A 19,703-nucleotide genomic window follows, 5' to 3' on the forward strand; every position below is an offset into this window, starting at 1 on the left:
AAACAAACAAACAAAGTCTTATCTCCTGGCTTCCGTTATCGCTCGTATTCAAGAGTGAAAACAGCATTTAGCCATCTTTGTGGCCATCTCATTCAACCCTGTGACACATTTAAAGGTTGACTTTCTTAAGCATATTGAAAGCCTCAGGCCCAGGCTCAGGTGATTGTTACTTTCAACCAGGTCCCAACACATGTTGTCTACCATCCATTTCCACACCTTGGGCTTGTAGTAACCCCTCATAGTCGATGATGTATGTAATTGGTAAATCACAGGCAGCAAAATGTAGTGGAGCCCTGCTGTTTGCTATCTGTGTGACCTGAATAGTCTATGTAGAGTGGTGTCAAGAAGTGGAAATACAAAAAAATATGGAGTCACAAATGAAGGTGGTGAACCATATTTTTGCCTTACAAAGCCAAAGTTAACCTATTTCCAGTCTTCTATATAAAATGAGGCTAAACAGTACTTAGAAAACCTCTATTTCTTTGTTATAAAAGCTCAATTCATTGGCTACAAAGACCAAACAGCTAAAGCAATATGAAGTTAGACACTGCAAAAGACAAAAATATTATCCAGGGAAAGTGCAAAAGGTCAGAGTGTGAAATTATAAATAGCAAATGTGCGTTCATGCAAAAGTAACACATCGATACAGGTGTGAAGACATCAATGTAATGAGACAAGTCTTTAGTTATGTCTTGGTAAATATTTATTTTACATAAAAGTATTTGCCTAGCTAACCAGCCAAACTGTGTACTTCCTTTTAGACCTTACCTCACTTTAAAATCCATCTTGTCAGGCTTCATGCGAAGGGTTTCAGTGGTTTGGTTCCAACATGTTATGTAAGGAGCTGTTTGCAGCTACAGGCATGGTGAATATAGCCATGGCTTGGTTCAGGTTTAAGTCAGACTGTGAAGGTTCATGCAATCAGTGCCTGCTTCTTTCTACACAGTTTTCAATGAACTGCTGCTGTTGAACAAACCCCTCGTATGGATGGATTAAAAAAACAAAGAAAGCAAACATACAATGGGTCGATAACCAGCAAATGACATTTTCAGTAAAGGCTGTAGATCGATGATGACACACTGAGCTTACCAAACATATAAAGAAGAAACACACACACACGTAGTTTATTCTGCCCTCCCAAACTGTATCTCACCACTGTGAACCTCGACCTTTAAAAGAAGAGTGTTAGCAGACAAGAAGCTGTAGTTTAGGGCTACTGGGAACCCATTTTTATTGGCAATAGTAACCTTTAACTTGAGAGGGATATGGAGGCTGCATTGTTGGTTTATTACAGTTGTCCCAACGGACCGACGTGAACTCTACTATTTTTAGTGTTCTCTGGGCAGCTATCCCGTGTTACACCAGGTGATGTACAGTAATGACTCGATATTGTCTCTCCGTCAGCTTGGTCACATAAGCACAGGTGAGTAATGAGAAGGGGAACTTGCAATCAAAATGGAATTACCGTTAGATATTGATGTGATCCGCACACCTACACGTCTCAGTATGGATATAGAAATGGCAAGTAGCATCTGTGCATGCTTGCCCACTCAAATATGTGAAGATAGAGCGGGAAATCTTTACTATAAGCACTATGGGTAAACCGGGTTAGGGTTAGGGTTAGGGTAAGCTCTTGGAGACATCTGCAAAATAGGGTATTTCATTTAAACAATGAAAATATGTAAAAGATTTGGATTTGTAACCATTTTTGATTCATTCACTCCTCATTTTTCTTTAACTACCCTTCTTTAACATCCTCTTTGTATCCTCATTTAGAGCACATTTTCCATAAGATGTAGAAAATGTGTGTAGCGCACAAACACGTACACACACACATAAACACTCTGAGCAATTATCCCCAGTCCTTGTCACATCTGCCGGCTATTAATCAGCCCCCAGTTATCTCGTCAACAGGCAGTTTGAATGGAAGAACAGCAGGTAAACACGCGGGCAGGTGTACCCGCGCAATCACTTCCTGCTTTCCAGAGCGCTCCCTCTGATTGGAGATTAATGTGTCCATCTGGACCTCATTACAATTTGAAAAGGTTGTGAGACTTTCTCCATCATTTCTCTGTCAGCGACATAGGATGATGGGTGGAGGAGAACTTTGTTGTGCCGGAAACACAAGGAAAGTCACAGGTTGGATGCAGCCACTGGTTAATTGCCATCATAGCTGCATATGGCGGCACATGGGGATTGATGGGCACTTTAAGCCTTTGGAACATTTGGAATATCTGTTTACCATGCAAGGTCTAGAAGGCCTATACATAGAGCAAAAAACTAAATAATGCTGCATTCAATTTGTTGCTACAAAGCCCTTCAACGAGGCTAGAATATATGACACCATTCCTCTGCATATTTCTAATTTGTTCTCCCAATAATGATCCTGACATTCGGCATATGCGTTCACATTTCAAGCCCTTGACAAATTCTCTGACACTCTAAGACATCTGAAATCAATGCGGACAATCAATTTCAGGATGAAAATGAACTTCACACCCTTGGCATATCGAGGTTAAACTAATTGGGTTTCACTTAAACACATGGTGTGTGTGCTCTCACATTGACAGCTGTCAGTGTGACATCTCTTCTCCACTGATTCCCACTTGGCAGAACCTTTTCTGGTTGCAAATTAAGAAGCCCTGCTTGCTAAAACTAACATTCCCAATGGAGCAGTGTATACCCCCATCCCCAACCTCCTCACTGCTGCTCATTTGCTTAAATCAGTTTTATTTCTAAAAACTGGTTTAATGGGCTTGATCGTGAGGATGCAATGTAAATAATGGATTTGAGTTATTTGGACGAGAATGATGGTGCAAAACAGACTGAGATAAAACTACCTCATTAAAGAGTTTTTCTCCGTCAGCAAATGCTGCAATCAATTACACTATACAGTCCCTTGGAAAAAGGTTGGAAAAGCACATTTGTGAGTAGCTGGTTAGCAGTTAAAATGTCTGAACCCATGTGGATGAAAAACAAGGAGAACATGCAAGGTGCTACCTCCATCAAGATTCACTGACAAAGTGCCCTTTAGAAAAAGCTCTTCACTCGTAGTTGCTTTACTGGAAGCTGTTAACCACCTAACTGTGGAGACATGTAATAGTATCGTGAGGCTCCCAGGTGTGAAAGAGAAACAGGTTGATTCTGAAAAGAGCATGTCTCCCTGTCAGATAATGCTTGGATAAATGAGGGTATAATATGTGTGCCCTTTAAACTTTTTAAGGAGACTTTCTATATCAGTCGATTGGCAATCACCAGGGAATTCAGACATTGGAATATGATATTGTATGCTTCCTTTTACCACATGAAGACAGACAGGGTTCCTAAAGATTTTGGTCTCCCTATCCCACAGGTGAACGGGCGCAACTTCTCCAAGGTGGAACATGAGGAGGCAGTGGTGGAGGCCATCAGGCGAGACCCCATCGTTGTCCAGGTTCTCCGGCATACACCCACAAGAGCCACGGCCGCTGTCGGACACAACCACAACTGCATGCAGCAGGATGTGTGTGTGGTGGATGTATGCACGCAAACGGACATCACCTTCGAGCACATTATGGCGCTGGCGAAGCTACGGCCTGCGACTCCGCCCGTTCCTGACATCTGTCCTTTCCTTTTGTCCGACAGGTGAGGGGAAACAATTACTGTTCAGGTGTGGAACCAACAATGTTATTGGTACATCCTGAAATATTATGGACAGGTTGACAACTATTCCCACATATTTTGTTGACTGGAATCAGGAAAGAAATGTTTTCCACCCCAGATGAACGTCAAGCATCCCTTTGTGTTGTCTCATTTCATGGCAGTAATTGAGTAGTTGTATCATACTGTGGAAACCCCCAGACTAGCTAAGTACTTTTGTCCCTGTGATATCATTATGCGGAGCCCAACCCGCGTGCAATAATTGCTTCTTTGTGCAACATTCATTTTCTTTAATGGGCACTTTTGCCGGGCGATTAAAAGCCAATGGGCTGATAGAGCGAGCATTCTGGCGCTAAGTCCGTTCGTTGGCTATTTATAGGGCTTTGCAGAGCAGTAGATGAAATCCATTTGTCCGATAAAACCGCAAGTCTGGCAGTCTGCGTCGATGATTATGGAGAGGCAGTTATCACGGTGACAATGTACAGAGGTCATGGCTTTTATGGGGAGATTGGTTGATGTTTACATTGCTTGTTCAGAGATTTGTCGTAAGGTGAGATGACTACGTCTGCTGTCTGTGTTTTCTTTTTCTCCGAGAAGGAATTTCAACTGGGTCTGAACATAATATTCACACTGCCAAAGCCATTCGAACACTATCGTCTCATTTCAAATAATGGATACTAACCATGACAATGTGAACAAACATTGAATGATTATTTTCTTGTTTTTTTCTATAGTTGTCACTCCATCCACACCATGGAGCATGAGTTTTATGAATGTCCAGAGTACCTGTCCAATATCCCAGCAGAGGTGGAGAGGACTGAAGATTATGAGTATGAGGTATGCTTTTGCATCTTTCTGCATAATGAGCGTAATTTACAGCGACAGTACAACATGTTTTTGCTTTTCAGACAATCTGTGCACAACTTTGTTCCAGAAAACTATATTTTCATTGGTATGCAATGTAATGATGCACAGAGGATGATTGCTTAATCTAGTTCATGTCCAATGAAGGTATACAATGTCTCTAATCTAACAGCCAAATATACCAGGTTTAGGCTCCCCAGAGGATGAACCATTACCATTTTGGACAATTCTTTATCCTTCCTTTGATGCTTTCATTTTACCTTCATTACATGGGTGTTGGAAAGGATGTACTGATAGTGTCCTGCAGAATGATCAGTTTACCAATGATGCACCATGATGCACACAGTATAATACTTGTGCAATGGAAATGTTTGGCTATTTATTTCTACGTAGATTGAAGGCAAAACGCCACGGTTGTGTACACTATTTCAGGAGTTGATCCAAGATTCTCCATAATGCGTTTTTTCTCACAGTCCCACAAAAGTACAGGAACAAAGGCACACTATAATAATAGTGAAAGCTGCATCTAGGTATACGTTTGTTCCGCGGAGCTTAAGAAAGACCTAGGGTTTAAGACGGGAGCCACTCTTTTGCACCCGTACAGAAGAAAATCCCTCTCTGTAGAGCCTCCCTGTTGCATTACCAGTGTGTTTCAGTCACAGGCTGTTAGTTTCCCTTTCATCATGCTCTGTCCTTCAGAAATTACGAGTCCACTTTTCACACAGGCACTTCAAGCGAAGATGAAGATGTGAAAGTGAATGTCATGTGGTGAAAAGCAAGCACTGCACTGTTCGTTTGGGTGAGCAATGGTACAAGACCTTGCACTGATATAATAAATTAGATTATGTTCATTTGTGGCTGCTCCCATCTATAGTATATCTCTTAAATGAGTCTTATCTATTGTATGCTTGGACTTCAGTCTGGAAATACTGACTAAATAATAACCCTGAACCCTGTCACGCTGGAGAGCATAGCAGGTAGGAAACCAAAGTATCTTTAAAGAAAACTCCTTTATTATAAGTCATCCAGGTATTAACAGAGCTGGGCAAGGCATGCAATCCAAAAAGGGCAGAAAAATTGAACTTTTGATTCATGTAATTATATATTTTAATCAATTGAGACGTACATTTCCCCTAGTACACACATTTTGAACATGAGACGATGTTTTAGGATAATGTTTAATACATTACTGTACTAGCGGGTAACCTGATCCACTTAATCATCTTACTCTAGCATGTTAGCACTCTAAGGCTAACATTTGCTAACTCCCTGTTCCGACAGGTGTCTCAATCCTCACAGATGCATCACACAGAGTACCTCGGGGTCATGCTAGGTGACAGTGATGGGTGACGTTTGCTACCCTCAATGCTCCTCCCTGGTTTAATAGGCACTTCCTGGTTCAGTGAACTGCATTGTGGGTCATTAGGATTCCTCTGCTGCCAGCTGTGGCCTCGCCTTATAGTGGATGGACGAGTTTTCCAGTGTGTGTGGGGTGGAGGGCTTGTGTGCAGTAATAGCAGTAGTAACAGAACAAGGTCGGCTTCACACACATATAACACACACCCCCATCCCCACTCCCACCAGACATACAACACACCAAATCAGCCGTCCACTTACCTCTGTCCATCCATGTGTATCTAACTGAAACATGAATGGCTTTCCTCCTGGATGGAACAGAATGGCGCTGCCGTTCCTCAAAGCATTACTTCTGACAGGTAGCTTCACTCCGGCTGATTGTCCACATGGGTACTCCTGCTGTCAAAACACTACGCCGCTACCTCTGCCAAATCTGTCTGACTTTAATATTGCCAAGTAGCAGACAGTGGATGTGCAAAGAGTTTTAGAGCCAACTGTTTTTATTTGTTTGATTCTATCTTTTGGATATTTGTGTCTACTCCCTTGGCAAAGTGGAGTTGCCTAATGACGGATTTTAATGAACAAGCTATTTGGTCTCCAGGTTACACAGCACGTCGTAATGAAGTGGTTGCAGTCTGCCAGAAAGAAGCCAAATTATTCAAAACAAGATATCTTAATTATGGATCCACAATGGATGCCAATCATAGAAAGCTGGGGTTTTTAAAATTCCTAAGAAACAAAGTAATTATTGGAAGGCAAGGACATTTCATGTATGGGCCTACTAGGTACCAACTAGGGTTATACTTGAAAATAATCCAAGACGACCCGGATGACACCATTAAGGTAACATTTAAAAGAGCGACCACCCTGCCAACACTAAATGGTTTGTGTTGAGGTTGTCTTACTCTACTTAGTCGTACCAAAGTGGTTCATTTGGACCAAAAAAAGCACTGAATGAGATGAAAAAATCTTGAGTATCAATGAGACACCTCTCATATCAAAGCTTTCCCCGGCTTATTAAATGATCCTCAATACCCTTTAAACACTGCTGTAAAAATGTCAGCTGAAAAGGATGTTATTTTCTGTAATGTGGAAACAATGAAACAATGAGCAGCATTCATTTCCTTTGAATGAGACATTGGTAGCTGCTGGGTTCATATTAGCCTGCAATGTTGCCAACAGATGTTTAATGGGGCACGCCATCTTTTATCACATGTCTTATATATGTTAGTAGCATGTGGTAAATGTGATCTCTTCCATTTGAAATTGAGCGACAACATAGTGTAAATTAAGTAGATGCATCCCATGAATTTTCACAATGCATTTTAAGCCACATGAAATTAGATTTACTGCACTGCTGTGCCGTAATTTATCTCCACAGTGGCACAGTTTAGGATCCAATCATCACTAATACAGCCTCTCTACGGCTGTATTTTGCATCTTCACTAGTGGGCCACAATAACCGACTCCAGTAATCCAGCGTACCTCCCAGTGTGCACTGACATAAAGGCCGTCTGATCTCACTGCATGCTGCTGCTATTTCACTGTCAGGCTTTGTTGAAATCAACCAGCGTACTAAACTGGTGAGAAATGTGGTGTAACAATATTATAAACTCATAACACAACCCAACCTTTGAAGGTCAGGTCTGTTTGCACAGGGGGTTAAATGCCACAGAAATTAATTACTTCCCCTGTCAATCTCTGCTATCGTGGTTTCCCATGGTTGGGGCTTAATTCATGCCCCGAACCCTCGTCCCCCCCTTTTTTTACCCCACTCCCCTCAACTTCACAGCACTCAAATGAACGTTTGCAGCATGGGGTTAATAAAGATTAACCCTTGAGTTATCTTCATGTGATTACCTTTTATACACAGCAGAGATTAAAAAGAGCGGGTAGTGAGGCGGGCTAAATTTAGAGAGATTTCCTGTGGGAAAGGGAGGGCTCAGCCAATGAAATCCCTTCATCACTCAAGGCATCACCGACCTGCCCCTTTATGCCGCCACATGCTGGGTTCGGTCTGATACTAGCAGGCTTTCGTTTCATTGATGTACAGGACACACGCTGGGGCTTTGTGTATTTGTTTGATGTGTCCATAGTTCTGTGTGTGTGTGTGTGTGTGTGTGTGTGTGTGTGTGTGTGTGTGTGTGTGTGTGTGTGTGTGTGTGTGTGTGTGTGTGTGTGTGTGTGTGTGTGTGTGTGTGTGTTTGTCAATAATATCTCTTAAAAATCACATCCTAGAGGAAACATGTGTTGTTATTATTACCGCATTTGTGCTGCGTAATCATTCAAAATGAGTTCCAGAAAATCCATTTGAACAGCTCTTCAATCCTAACCAACTCGTGATATTGGCTAAAACTTTGGAACATGGTTTATTTTTGCCTTGTCGTCACTCAAGTACCGACAACCAAACCCCCAGGAAGTGCGCCATACGTTGAAGCTCATTTTCCTAATTGCCCAACGGAGGTGCTACAACGTCCCTGACGTCATTCGGCCAAAAAAAGAAGTTTTCCCATTGACTTACATTGGGGAAAAAGACATATGTAGTCTAGCAGATTTCAAAATGAACCAACTACTCAGTACGAAATATAAACGGTCCTTATTTAAATCATCATGTTCCGAAAAGTTTTAAAATGTGCTTAAAGCCGCATCGAGAGTCATTTTCTCTCTCTGTGAGATTAACATGTGCTCCTTTGGGCCGGATATAGACATACTTTTGCTCTCGATAGTCAGCTGATTTTTGTCTACTATATACAGTATGTCCTTTGTAGAGCACATGGTTATCGGAAGAACGACTTTAGAGATGGCACCATCATGGCTATGCTCTCTTTTGAATTGATATTTCTGTACTAGTGTGCACTTAGTATTGATAGGATTAGGGTTAGGGTTAGGGACTATAGCTCCATTTAGCCAAAAGCAATCACACTACTTCTGCAGAACAACAAAACACTGTGCAGTGATTAGTGACGGGGACGTGGAGCATAGAAAATAAAGCTGGACCTCATCTCCCATGGGTGGTGTTGTTTCAGCTGCTTTGAACAGCAGATGTGTAAACTCCAGGTTTGAAATGGCATGGTTCTGGAATCCATCAGATCTGCCGGGGAATAACACGAGCTGAAAACATGGAAAAATAATTGTGTTTGAAACGGTTTGTGCGTGTGATACAGGAAGTGGAGCTGTGCAGGCAGAACAGCCAGGAGAAGCTCGGCTTGACGCTGTGCTACAGGACCGACGATGAGGAGGACAGCGGCATCTATGTCAGCCAGGTAGGGACAGATGTTCTTTCCCCTTCATTAATAGTTGAAAAAGAGTCAAAACATTTAACCATTTTCTTTTGACGATTTAATGGTTAGTCACACAATTACTCCCTGATGAGGTTTGGTTGAGACGGGGCTGCCTGTTCGTTAAATCAAACTCCCATCATTAGTTTCCTTCAGAGCAGGAAGTTATTAAAATATGGCATAAAACCCATTTGAATTCCCATCATTACATCCCGCAGCAAGGAGAATGTGGAACTGAATTAGGGAGGAAGGAGAAAAAAAGCGTTTGCCAGTCAAATATCAACTCTGAATGAGCCACGCATGGCCAAAGAGGAAGTCAGGTTTGAAATGCCATTCCCGTCCTGCGATTCTCCTTCCTCCTCCTTTGACTAGCTAGAATTGAAGGTTTTAATTAGCTACAACCTTCTCACCACAGTATGTTAAATGACACATTTACTGTAGCCCATCTAAATACCAAACAAAGAGGGGATTTATTACAGAGATCATTTTTTCATTTCTAATAATCTGCCGCTTAGAATAAAACTTCCTCTTGCACATTTAGGGATCAGGAAAAATGACACTTTCAAAGACAAGACTAAACGAATGGATGATAGAATTATGTGGGCTTTAGGCACCATGAACTGAATAAGAGAAAATCTGACTGCAGGTGCAGTTTCAATCCCATTATGAACAAAATGAGCTGCTATGGGGATAAAAAGGCCGCCTTAAGGATATAAATGTCATAATTGCAGTGTATTTAGCGCCTTGCTGTCTTTAAATAATTGCAGGTATATCAATGTGTGAACTCTGCCAGCTATTTCCCCTGTGTTCTGCTGTTCTTGAACTAGACGAATAATCTGAATACAAAAGTCGCCGAAGCGCAACAGATTGTGAAAACGGTCTCCCAACAACAGACTGTGTGTTTGATAAAAGGAGGAAAATGCTAATTTCCCTCATTAAAATGTATTTATGGATAGCATCGGTGCAACTTTGGGAAGTGCGTGATTCTTTTCTCCATTTCCACTAAGGTTTTTTTTATTTGTTTCCCACATGTGTCTATTGCTCTTGATCTTCAAGAACAACAGAGTTTAGAAAAAGGGCTATTGAGCGCTTCTAGTGTCGGTGCATATCCACTGGGATGCATTTTGAAAAACATGAGATTCATTCAACTGAAATAGAATCATTTCTGTGGGATAAAAAACTATTGTTTTTGTCTGGGTTTTATCATGTATAACTCACATGTTCTTGTGTATAGTGTCAAGAACGTGCATGTACCTCAGTCAGTGTGAGTCGATAAACTCAGGATAAAGCGAAAACACGTCAGCACTAAGAACCTGTGAAGAACCAACCTGTCAAATGAAAAAATAGCATGTTGTCAGGGAGAAAATAAGCATCTTCTTCTGTATGAAAAAAACAAGACTTTTTTTCCCCTGACAGCAGAGATGAGAGAGCACTGGAGAGAGCGGAGCATCACAGGTGTTTTTTTTTGGGGGGGGGGGGGTAAACAGATACACAATGACTGGCTGTCAGCAATGATTTTCATGTTATTTTGTGCAGGTGGAGCCAAACAGCATAGCAGCGAGGGATGGGCGCATCAAGGAAGGAGATCGTATTCTACAGGTGCGTTTTCTTATTCATCACAGCGACCAAGAATAAACTCACACATATTTTTATTTATTTTATGTATTTTATGTATTTTTCATTTTACTCTTATTTTATTTGTTCATTTATTTTATTATTTATATTATTTTATCAACCAATTGATGTGGTATTTGGTAGTTATTACCTGGGAAGGAGGGTTGTATTGCTTTATTTTGTATTATTTGTGAAGCACTTTCGTGTGAAACGTGCTAAATAAATAAAGTGTGATTGATATTAGTTTAATCCTTGATATTTTTTACATCACTGGCAGGATGTTCTGCCATTTCCTGTGGCTTTTTCTGCGTCACACAAACATGCCTAGACAGATCCCCCGAGGTAGTGTTTTTAGAGAATAGCTCAGCAGCTGGTGTCTCCAGTCTGGGCCAGCATATGTATTTTTAATTACCTCGTTTTACTAGGGAAATTAAAGCTCTTGCTGGCAGTTACACCAAGCAGTAGATCACCTCTAACCCTCCTAGTCTTTCTCTGTCTCACCAAAAACACCTAGTAGTTCTCGCTAAACACCAACAGATTGCAACCTTATATATGTCACAGTTTCTCGTTTTCATACTTTGTATCTGTATCCCGTTTACTACAGATACAAGGTAGTTTAAGTGCCCGGTGTTTTCCCCACTGAAATACAGGATTAACTAAGTGTAAAGCTTTGCTCTCCTGACTCCAGACGCACCATTACTGGCAGCAGGTGTGTGTAGCCAAGGTGAACACTCACTCGTTAAGAACTTAGCCAGGTGGCTTTGTTAGGAAGAGAGGGAACAGTGACAAAACCTTTAAAGAACTACATTTATATTAGACAGTATTGTTTTGGTGTAGGTTTTACTAAATTAAAAAGGCATGCTTCGCTGAAAAAGAACATTCTACAGCTTTTACTTCAATGGCAATGTAAGAAAACATGTCTTCAGAGAGAGGTGATGAGCACAAAACAAATGTGTTTATTAGCTACGAATGGGAATGAAAATAAGCTATGCTCTGGCAAATAATGGAGGAAGTTCGAATGCTAACAGTTTTATTGTTTGAACGCTTTTTTCACCTTCTGAAATATTGGTGACACATTATTTGTGACCTGATAAACAACACATATATCAACCAATCCAGTAATTACATTTCAATTAGAATAAAAACCTGAGATTACCTTTTTAAATCTTAATGATAGATTGTGTAATCTCTGATTTTAGCCCACCTGAAGAAAGTATATGAAAGTATGTTGCACAGCGTAGGGAAGGTCAGCCTATTCATTTACAAAGAGAAAAGGATCGCGGCTGGGATGTCCCCCATTGTTTCGGCATTTTTCTCTTCCTTGATGACTTGTGTACCGCTGACAGTGACGAAAGTGGTGTGCCGCCCACCCCTGATGATGCCACTGTTCCGAAGGCCCATTATTTGGAAACCCCAAGAAAAAAAGACACCCATTTAAACACCTCGCTAAAATATAGTTTAGGGGAATTTTACTGCATGTCCACTTGCTTCCAGTTTGAACGACAGTGTCCCAACATTACCTGTCCTCCATATTTGCTGTACATAGTATCCGCTGATTACCTTCTTTTTCTCACCGTAGTGCTTCTGTGTCTCAGTAGTGTGAGTGATTGTGGGGAGCAGGGCCTGCTGTACCGCTGGCCCTATTATCTTCCTCTGACAGCCCCATTACTCCAGTGAGGAAAAGATGAACGCCACCTGTCAGAGACCAGTTAATTGTGTGTCTGGATGTGTGGTGAGAGCACACTCTTATGAGGTCGGACTACGCACTCGCAATTGACTCCTGGGCGTGCAAGCCTACCCATGGCTTTTTAGGGATTGCGTGGAGTGGAGGAAGTGATGGGAATGACTCAGAAAGACTGATGGCGTGATCTGAAGAAGAAAGACTTAAAAATAGACTAATGAAGGTAGAAAATGGGCAGAAAGAAGAGAGAGGAAAAAGGTGTCAGTGTGTAATTACTCAAGGTGTGTCTTGCAGGAATAGGAATATAAGTTGTATTACACTCATCATTTCATACATGACAGTGAAATGGACGATGGTGATACAATTAAAGGTCCTTTCTCAGGTGTGTGGTTGGGACTTTCTACAAGTTCACTCCTCTTAACTTGACCATTTATACTTGTCTTTGGTGTACAGATAAATGGCTTTGAAGTGCAAGACAGAGAGAAAGCTGTTGCCTTGTTATCAAGTGAAGAAGCAAGAAGCATCACACTCCTGGTGACAAGACCAGAAATCCAGGTAAACACTCCTACACGCCAAGACAGGCTCCTCTGCCCTATTTTGAAAACCCCATGTCATTTCAAAAAGCTTCCTGCTAAGTGCCTTTTGCTTTTCTCTGAACTGTCAGTGTGATTGTCTTGAGTTCCTACACATCCACACAAAGACAGGATTCTTGACAAGATGTTGTGATTTCAGCTCGAGGAGGAGGTATGGCTGGATGACGAGCAGCAGGAGCTCGTGGAGGAGCTGAAGAAAGAGATCCTGGAGGAGAGGAGGAAGCAGAAGGAGCGCAACTTTGACAGGGGAGATGAGGTGAGAGAGTGAACTTGAGAAATGCATCAAAGCAGGAGACAAAACGTCAAATAAAAGAGGCAGGATGGCAGGGATAGTGGGAGGAAAGGTAACAGGGTAGGGAGGGACAGCCTCACTTTAAAAAAGGCAGGTAGACTGGATGCTAATGCTGTTGAGTAAGTCTCATTAAGACTATGAACCACCCTAGCCTACAGCATCTCTACACTGCTTCCTGCACTGGCACTGAACATTAGCATTGGGCATAAATTGGGAGGTGCGGAATTGTCCGATATGGACGTATTTCCGAGAGATCGTTGGTTGTACATTCTCCCAAAGCAATAAGGAATAGCATCAAATGATGGAAGCAATCGATCAAAATTAAGTAACTATTGATATCTTTCTTCCTTCTCCAGAATCTAGCTGAAGAAGACATGACAACAGACACAGCTACATATTCCTCCACGAATCAAGACAGTGGGTTTGGACGCAGTACAGACAGTCCAGAGCACCAACCCCTCCTGGCTGGACTCAACAGGAGGTCTCCAGCTCATTGCCTGAGAGAGCGATGGCGGGCAGATCACCCACACGCAAAACAAGGGATTGGTGTTCAGCAGGAAACTAAAGGTCCAAGGACAAGGTCCAAAAGTCACAGCCAGGAAGGGGGAATCAATAATCGTAATAGTGGAGGCGGGATACTTGGTTTAGAAAATCGCTTCCAGCAACTCCTAGAGCTCAAGTGTCAAATCCGCAATGGAGGCGAGTGTGGGGTGTACTCCATTCGACACAGTATAGAGTGTAGTGTCACTGAGCAAGGGGTGGAGGGAGATGGCGAAGATCGGGTTAGAGGAGGAGGGAATGGAGTGGAGCAGGAGTTGAGGATGCTGAATGAGGAACTGTGCAGCATTGAGCTTGAATGCCAGAGCATCATGCAAGCGCACCAACTCCGTCAAAACCAGCTAAATCTCTCACAGCCAGCGTCCTGCTCACCGGGACGGAGCCCGAAGGAGGGACACAAGCGGCACGGCAGGTTGGCCGACATCCACGAACACCCAGAACGGTCGGACAATGACAGGATCCGAGAGAAGGACAGCTCCAGTGCCTACAACACAGCTGAGAGTGCTCGGTCGACACCCCTGGGTATGGAGAGATCTCCTGATCATTCACTGCAGAGACACATCAGCTTCACAAACCAGAAAAACCTCAGACTGGCTTCCTCCACGCCCTCCCGCCCCATTGCGATCCAAAAGCCACAAGGTACACCGAGTCATAACAGACCATCAGATCCAGGCACTGTTATCTCCAGCAGCCCGGACCAGAGCAACCCTTCCCGATCCGAGTCAGACCCTGCCCTACCAGCAGATGATGAGAGGTGTGAAAAGAAAAGAAGGACAAGAGAGTCCAGGAGGGGGCTTCCCTATGGTTCTTATCAGACAACCCCACATCCAGGCCAGGGAGGATCCAGGCAGCTGCAGGTAGGTGTAATCAAGTAGATCAAGAGTCGACCAATGAGGCACCTCCGAAGATATCCTGTGCTTACAGTGTTCTCTATGTTTCAGAGCTACATGCAGCTGCTACAACAGCACTCGTCCCTGGAGTATTCCCAGAGCCAGTTGAGTCTGCTCAGTGTCTGTCGAGATCCCGTGCACCGGAGCGGACGCCCTGGGGAACCCCGTCTCGAATGGAAGGTCAAGGTTCGAGCTGACGGCACACGCTACGTGGCGCGGAGGCCTGCTCGCGACCGCATCCTGAGGGAGCGTGCGCTAAGGATAAGAGAGGAGAGGAGCGGAGGCATGACCACGGATGACGATGCCATGAGCGAGATGAAGATGGGCCGCTACTGGAGCAAAGAGGAGAGGAAGCAGCACTTGGCGCGTGCCAGGGAGCAAAGGAAGAGGAGGGAGTTCATGCAAAAGAGCCGCCTCGATTGTCTGAAGGAGGGGCCAGCCAGTGGAGCTGAGGGCAGGAAGGAAATCAATATCTTGGAGCTCAGTCACAAAAAGATGCTGAAGAAACGGAACAAAAAGATCCTGGATAACTGGATGACCATCCAGGAGCTCATGAGTCATGGGGCTAGAGTCCCAGAGGACTCCAAAGTGCACCACAGTGCATTCCTTTCTGTCACAACGGTCTAGCAGATACTTCAGATTTGTAGGTTCTCTAAGATCCTGCATTTCAGGAACTAATGCTCGGTGAAAAAAGGTTCAGTTAGTGAAGTACAAGTTACAAATGTCACTGCTGAGGACTTCTGTAGCATCTCTATGGCAACTTCGTATCTCTCTTAGAATGTTTTAAAGGTTTTCTATCTCTATCATTTCAAGACCTCGGCCATTAAAACCTTTCACCATTTTTACACTGGCTTTTCGGTCACTTGGTAATGGACTTGCTTCTGATAGCAGATGATTTTTTGTAGCATATTGGTTTGAACTGATAATAGTGCAGAACCAATACAATAACTCCATGTACACTACTGTATGTTTTGTCTCTATGTCTTGTGTTTCATTGCATATGAAGCGACTTCACTTGCCTCGTTCCAGGTGGCATTTTTTATAATGGGAAAATTAGGATATTTTTCACGCTTTGTAAACTCTGTAACTTTTTGTAAACGATTTTTTACCCTGAATGTCATTGTACTGTAAACATTTGATTGAAATTTCTTATTTATCACGAAACCATCATGGTCCACGTTGACACTATGTGATTGTACTGTCGCTTGCATTGTATTCCAGACCATCAAAGAGAAATTCTGAATCCCCTGAACTCATCTCACAGTATAAGTTGTATCTCAAAAGCTCATGTTGTTCTTGAGCTGCTTTACCTCACAGTACAGTCCAAACTCTGAAATGGTTGAATCCATTTAATTGAATGGTTGACTTTACCCTCGAGTCAACCTGACCCCTTACTATAAACCATACATGTGTGAATTATGTTACAAATGTTAAATAGATTCATATTTATATTGTTTACTGTTATTGTTTCTATTTATTGTAAATTAATTTTTAAGGTCCGTCTGATAAATGTTCCACATTAAGTGACTGCCCTTGAAAGGGGAGTCAGATTGCAGCCTGTCATCTCAAACCTGCTGCTTCTCACTGTAACGGTAATTGAAGAGGCCTTGACTTCAGTATGTGTTGATGGTGATATTTGTAATAAAACAATAATGCTCAGATGAAAGTTCAGACAAAATGTCTCTTTTTGAACATAGTGTTTGTGTCATGTCAACATTTAATTCAAACAATGACTTTTTTTTAGCTTCGCTGTGTTTTTGTTTAGCTTTGATTTAAAAATGTGTGTGTTTGAGACTGGGCTTGTGGCCAAACGTCGTGTCTATCTGTGACATAATTGGGTCCCTTTGACTGATATAAGGAGAAAGACGTAGACCAGTATGAACCCTTATATAGCCCTAGTTTAAACCATTAGGGGTCTGAAAGATATAAAATGCACTAAAAGCTGCCGAGAGCGGGAGATCGGATGCGGAGCTTAATTTCTCAAGTGTGCATGCTCTATGAGCCCAAGTCCCAGGATGATCCATGGGTCATTTTTTAATCCAGTTACTATTTTTCTGGCTTCATGCATCACTGAGCAACTTTCATAAGAATGAACAAGGCCCCTCCTCTGACGCTGTGTGCAGTTCTCTTTATACATCCCTGGGAAATAAAAATACTTAGCTGACAAAATCCATATCCGCAATGTCATGTTTCTGCTATCTCTCCTGTGAGTGTCAAACACACACAGCTCTTACGTTTCTTGGGATTCACTTTGAATGTGGCACACGCAGCCTGCATTATGCACACTGTGGACTGCAGGACATGTTTGGATTTCAGAGGCACAACTGTAACACTTTCTTGCTCATCAAAAAATGTGGGGGTTTTTTCGTGTGAAAAGAAGGCATTGTCTCCTGCAGAGAACAACACATTTGATCCTGTGTGCTTTTGTGTGTGGTGCCAGGCAAGGCTGGAATACATAAGAAGAGGTTATTTATCTAACACAACCTGCAGGGACATCTTGCGTCAATCTTGATCAATACAGTGCAATGAGGTAATCTCTCAAAACTGAGTGGTTATAAGGAAAATTATTTCCAACTGAACACGTGAGAATTAAATGGGAACTGCGATGATGCCACACCTGAAAAACTAACCCAAAGTGAACCACACGAAGCCCCCTCATCTGCATATCCTCTCTCACAGGAAGTCATAAAGGATTTTTGATGTCTTGTGGCTTGATAGCACACATAGTAATTTACCCTGTCGCTTCCGTTTACAGTATTCATGTATTCACAGTGGGATGACTGACTGACACTGTGTGTGTGGGGGGTGGGATACGGGTGCTGTGTGCGTCTAGGGGGGGGGGTGCATGTCCATTTAGTGATAGGAGGCATCAAAGCTAAACTATACTCCGATTTCAAGGCATTAAGGAGACGCCGGTGAAGTCTCCTCATCCCCTGTCAATCTGCTGTGTCTGTCCACAGCCCACTGAACTGAAGAATTAATGAGCGACATCACAGTGGCATCCGCATCGCCAAGGAATTTATGCATAGTATTAAATCAGGTAAGCCCTGCACCCACGTTCCTCACAGCTAGCCATCTCCCAGTATAATATCCAACTGGTTATATCTGTGTGACAGAAGTGGCACAAGAACTGAAGAAAAATTCCTCACAGTCAACCGAGTATGATGAATGATTAATCCCGATGTGCACAGCAAAGATAATTGACTGTTGATAGGTTACGATGGTATGGCATTGAGGCCTGATAGGCTGGCATTTTCATACAAGTATGAAGCGCAATGGCATGACCAAAAATACAAAGCTTGATGCTAAGGCATAGGGGCTTTGGTTCATGCATAAAGATATGATATAAATATATAAAAACAGCTGGTGAAAGTGGAATACCCTTCTTCAAAGTATCGCTGCCTTTGCTTCAATATTTCATTACCACGAGGTGAGCGCCAAAACCTAGAAAAAAATGAAAACTCTTTATGCTAGACACTTAAGAACTATATAGTAAACGCTTTATTGGAAACCGCTGGATGGACGCAGTCACTGCTGTATGAATATCTCTGTAAAGAATAATGCCTCTGGTCGAAGGCATACACACATTTGGTTGTAATGTGTGGATACGGGTTAGGAATAGCTTTAGATTAAAGAATGGTATTGCTTGCCAAGAGTTACACGAGCAGATTAATGGCTCTCTCATTCTAAAAGTCGATTACAAAGCTAGCAAGCAGCCAGTTAGCTTAGCTTAGCACAAAGACCAGATGAAAGTTACCTAAAGGTAACAACTTTAGCTAGTTCAAACATGCCACTAAAGGTCAAAATATAACATCATGTATTTAATTGAATCTATATGAGAACTAAAGTTTGTATAAAGTGTGTTTTTATTCCTGATGGTAAGCTAAGCTAACTGCTGTAGCTTTGTATTCAGATGTGAGACGGTGGTATAAACTCTCTGCAAGAGAAGGAATAAGTGTATTTTTAAAAAATGTCTAAAGGGTTCTTCAATGGAAGCGACATTCATAGATGCTTTGAGGGTTATTTGAAAAAACTCACCAGAAGAAAACTAGCAAACTGAGGAAAAACTGGGAAAAAGAGAAGAAATAAAGCAGCATGTAGAAAATAAAGCGGGTTCAGTCCGGGTAACATCTATTGATTTTGTGTCAAGGTACTGAAACTACATGACAAAGATATCTGGGATTTCTTTTCTTTACTCAGTTTAAGGTCAATGTTTGATGAATTCTGCACACAACAGGAGTTCGCCCCGAAACAGGAAAACACAAATATGTGAAATCCACATATCCTGACTTCAACAGTTCTTCTCATCTATATCTGTCTCATTCAAATTCCAGCAGCTGAGCGCTACCTAGTGCTGCAGCATATCCTGCCTCTCTTTAATCTAACAGGGCCTTTGAAGCCTCTGCGAATGAGCGGGACTAGAACAAAGTCAGGTGTTCTTTGCTGATGCGCCGGTTTAGACGACGTGATGGAATGTGGGTGACACGTTGTGTGTGTGTGTTGACTGTGTTTGTGTGTCCATTAGCGGGGCATTATTAAATCTTTCTTGAATATTTAAAGCAAGATTTAGATGATATTTATTTGAAGAAACCTTAGTTCTAGATACTGCATCTGTTTGAGCATGGTGCATAAGCTGGAACCGGAAATCGGTTGAAGATTGAACACTTTAAATCTGTGGTTTACTTTGAAAGCTTATTATGCGTTATGGATTTCACACAGAAAATAACAGAATGGTTCTCATTTCGAGTGAATCCTGTCAATTTTGAGGTTGGAAATGAAAACCAATCAAGGAAAATGCTATTAGCTTATCACCCAGCTAGCAAAATAATGCTAAAAATGCATGTTTGACTAAAAAAGTCATTGTCGAAACTGTTTATTTTTTTTCATCGATTTTCTCAAGGGTGTGAGCTTGTTTTTTGATTTTTTGTAAAGGTTTCT

At 42.2% G+C, this 19,703-nt stretch overlaps 1 protein-coding gene across 1 annotated transcript in view; it reads left to right on the forward strand.

The window, feature by feature from the left end:
* The window catches only part of pdzrn4 (PDZ domain containing ring finger 4), a 31,275-nt gene extending 15,128 nt beyond the window's left edge, over nucleotides 1-16,147 (forward strand). The window contains exons 2-9 of the mRNA XM_063905759.1: nucleotides 3,353-3,624; nucleotides 4,374-4,476; nucleotides 9,024-9,122; nucleotides 10,674-10,736; nucleotides 12,886-12,987; nucleotides 13,165-13,281; nucleotides 13,674-14,732; nucleotides 14,817-16,147. Coding sequence (XP_063761829.1) covers nucleotides 3,353-3,624; nucleotides 4,374-4,476; nucleotides 9,024-9,122; nucleotides 10,674-10,736; nucleotides 12,886-12,987; nucleotides 13,165-13,281; nucleotides 13,674-14,732; nucleotides 14,817-15,392 — 2,391 coding nt within the window. The 3' untranslated portion in view covers nucleotides 15,393-16,147. The remainder of the gene's footprint in view (nucleotides 1-3,352; nucleotides 3,625-4,373; nucleotides 4,477-9,023; nucleotides 9,123-10,673; nucleotides 10,737-12,885; nucleotides 12,988-13,164; nucleotides 13,282-13,673; nucleotides 14,733-14,816) is intronic.
* The last annotated feature ends 3,556 nt before the right edge of the window (nucleotides 16,148-19,703 follow it).

The sequence above is a fragment of the Eleginops maclovinus genome, chromosome 17 (assembly GCF_036324505.1).
Source record: "Eleginops maclovinus isolate JMC-PN-2008 ecotype Puerto Natales chromosome 17, JC_Emac_rtc_rv5, whole genome shotgun sequence".
Classification (NCBI taxonomy): Eukaryota; Metazoa; Chordata; class Actinopteri; order Perciformes; family Eleginopidae; genus Eleginops; species Eleginops maclovinus.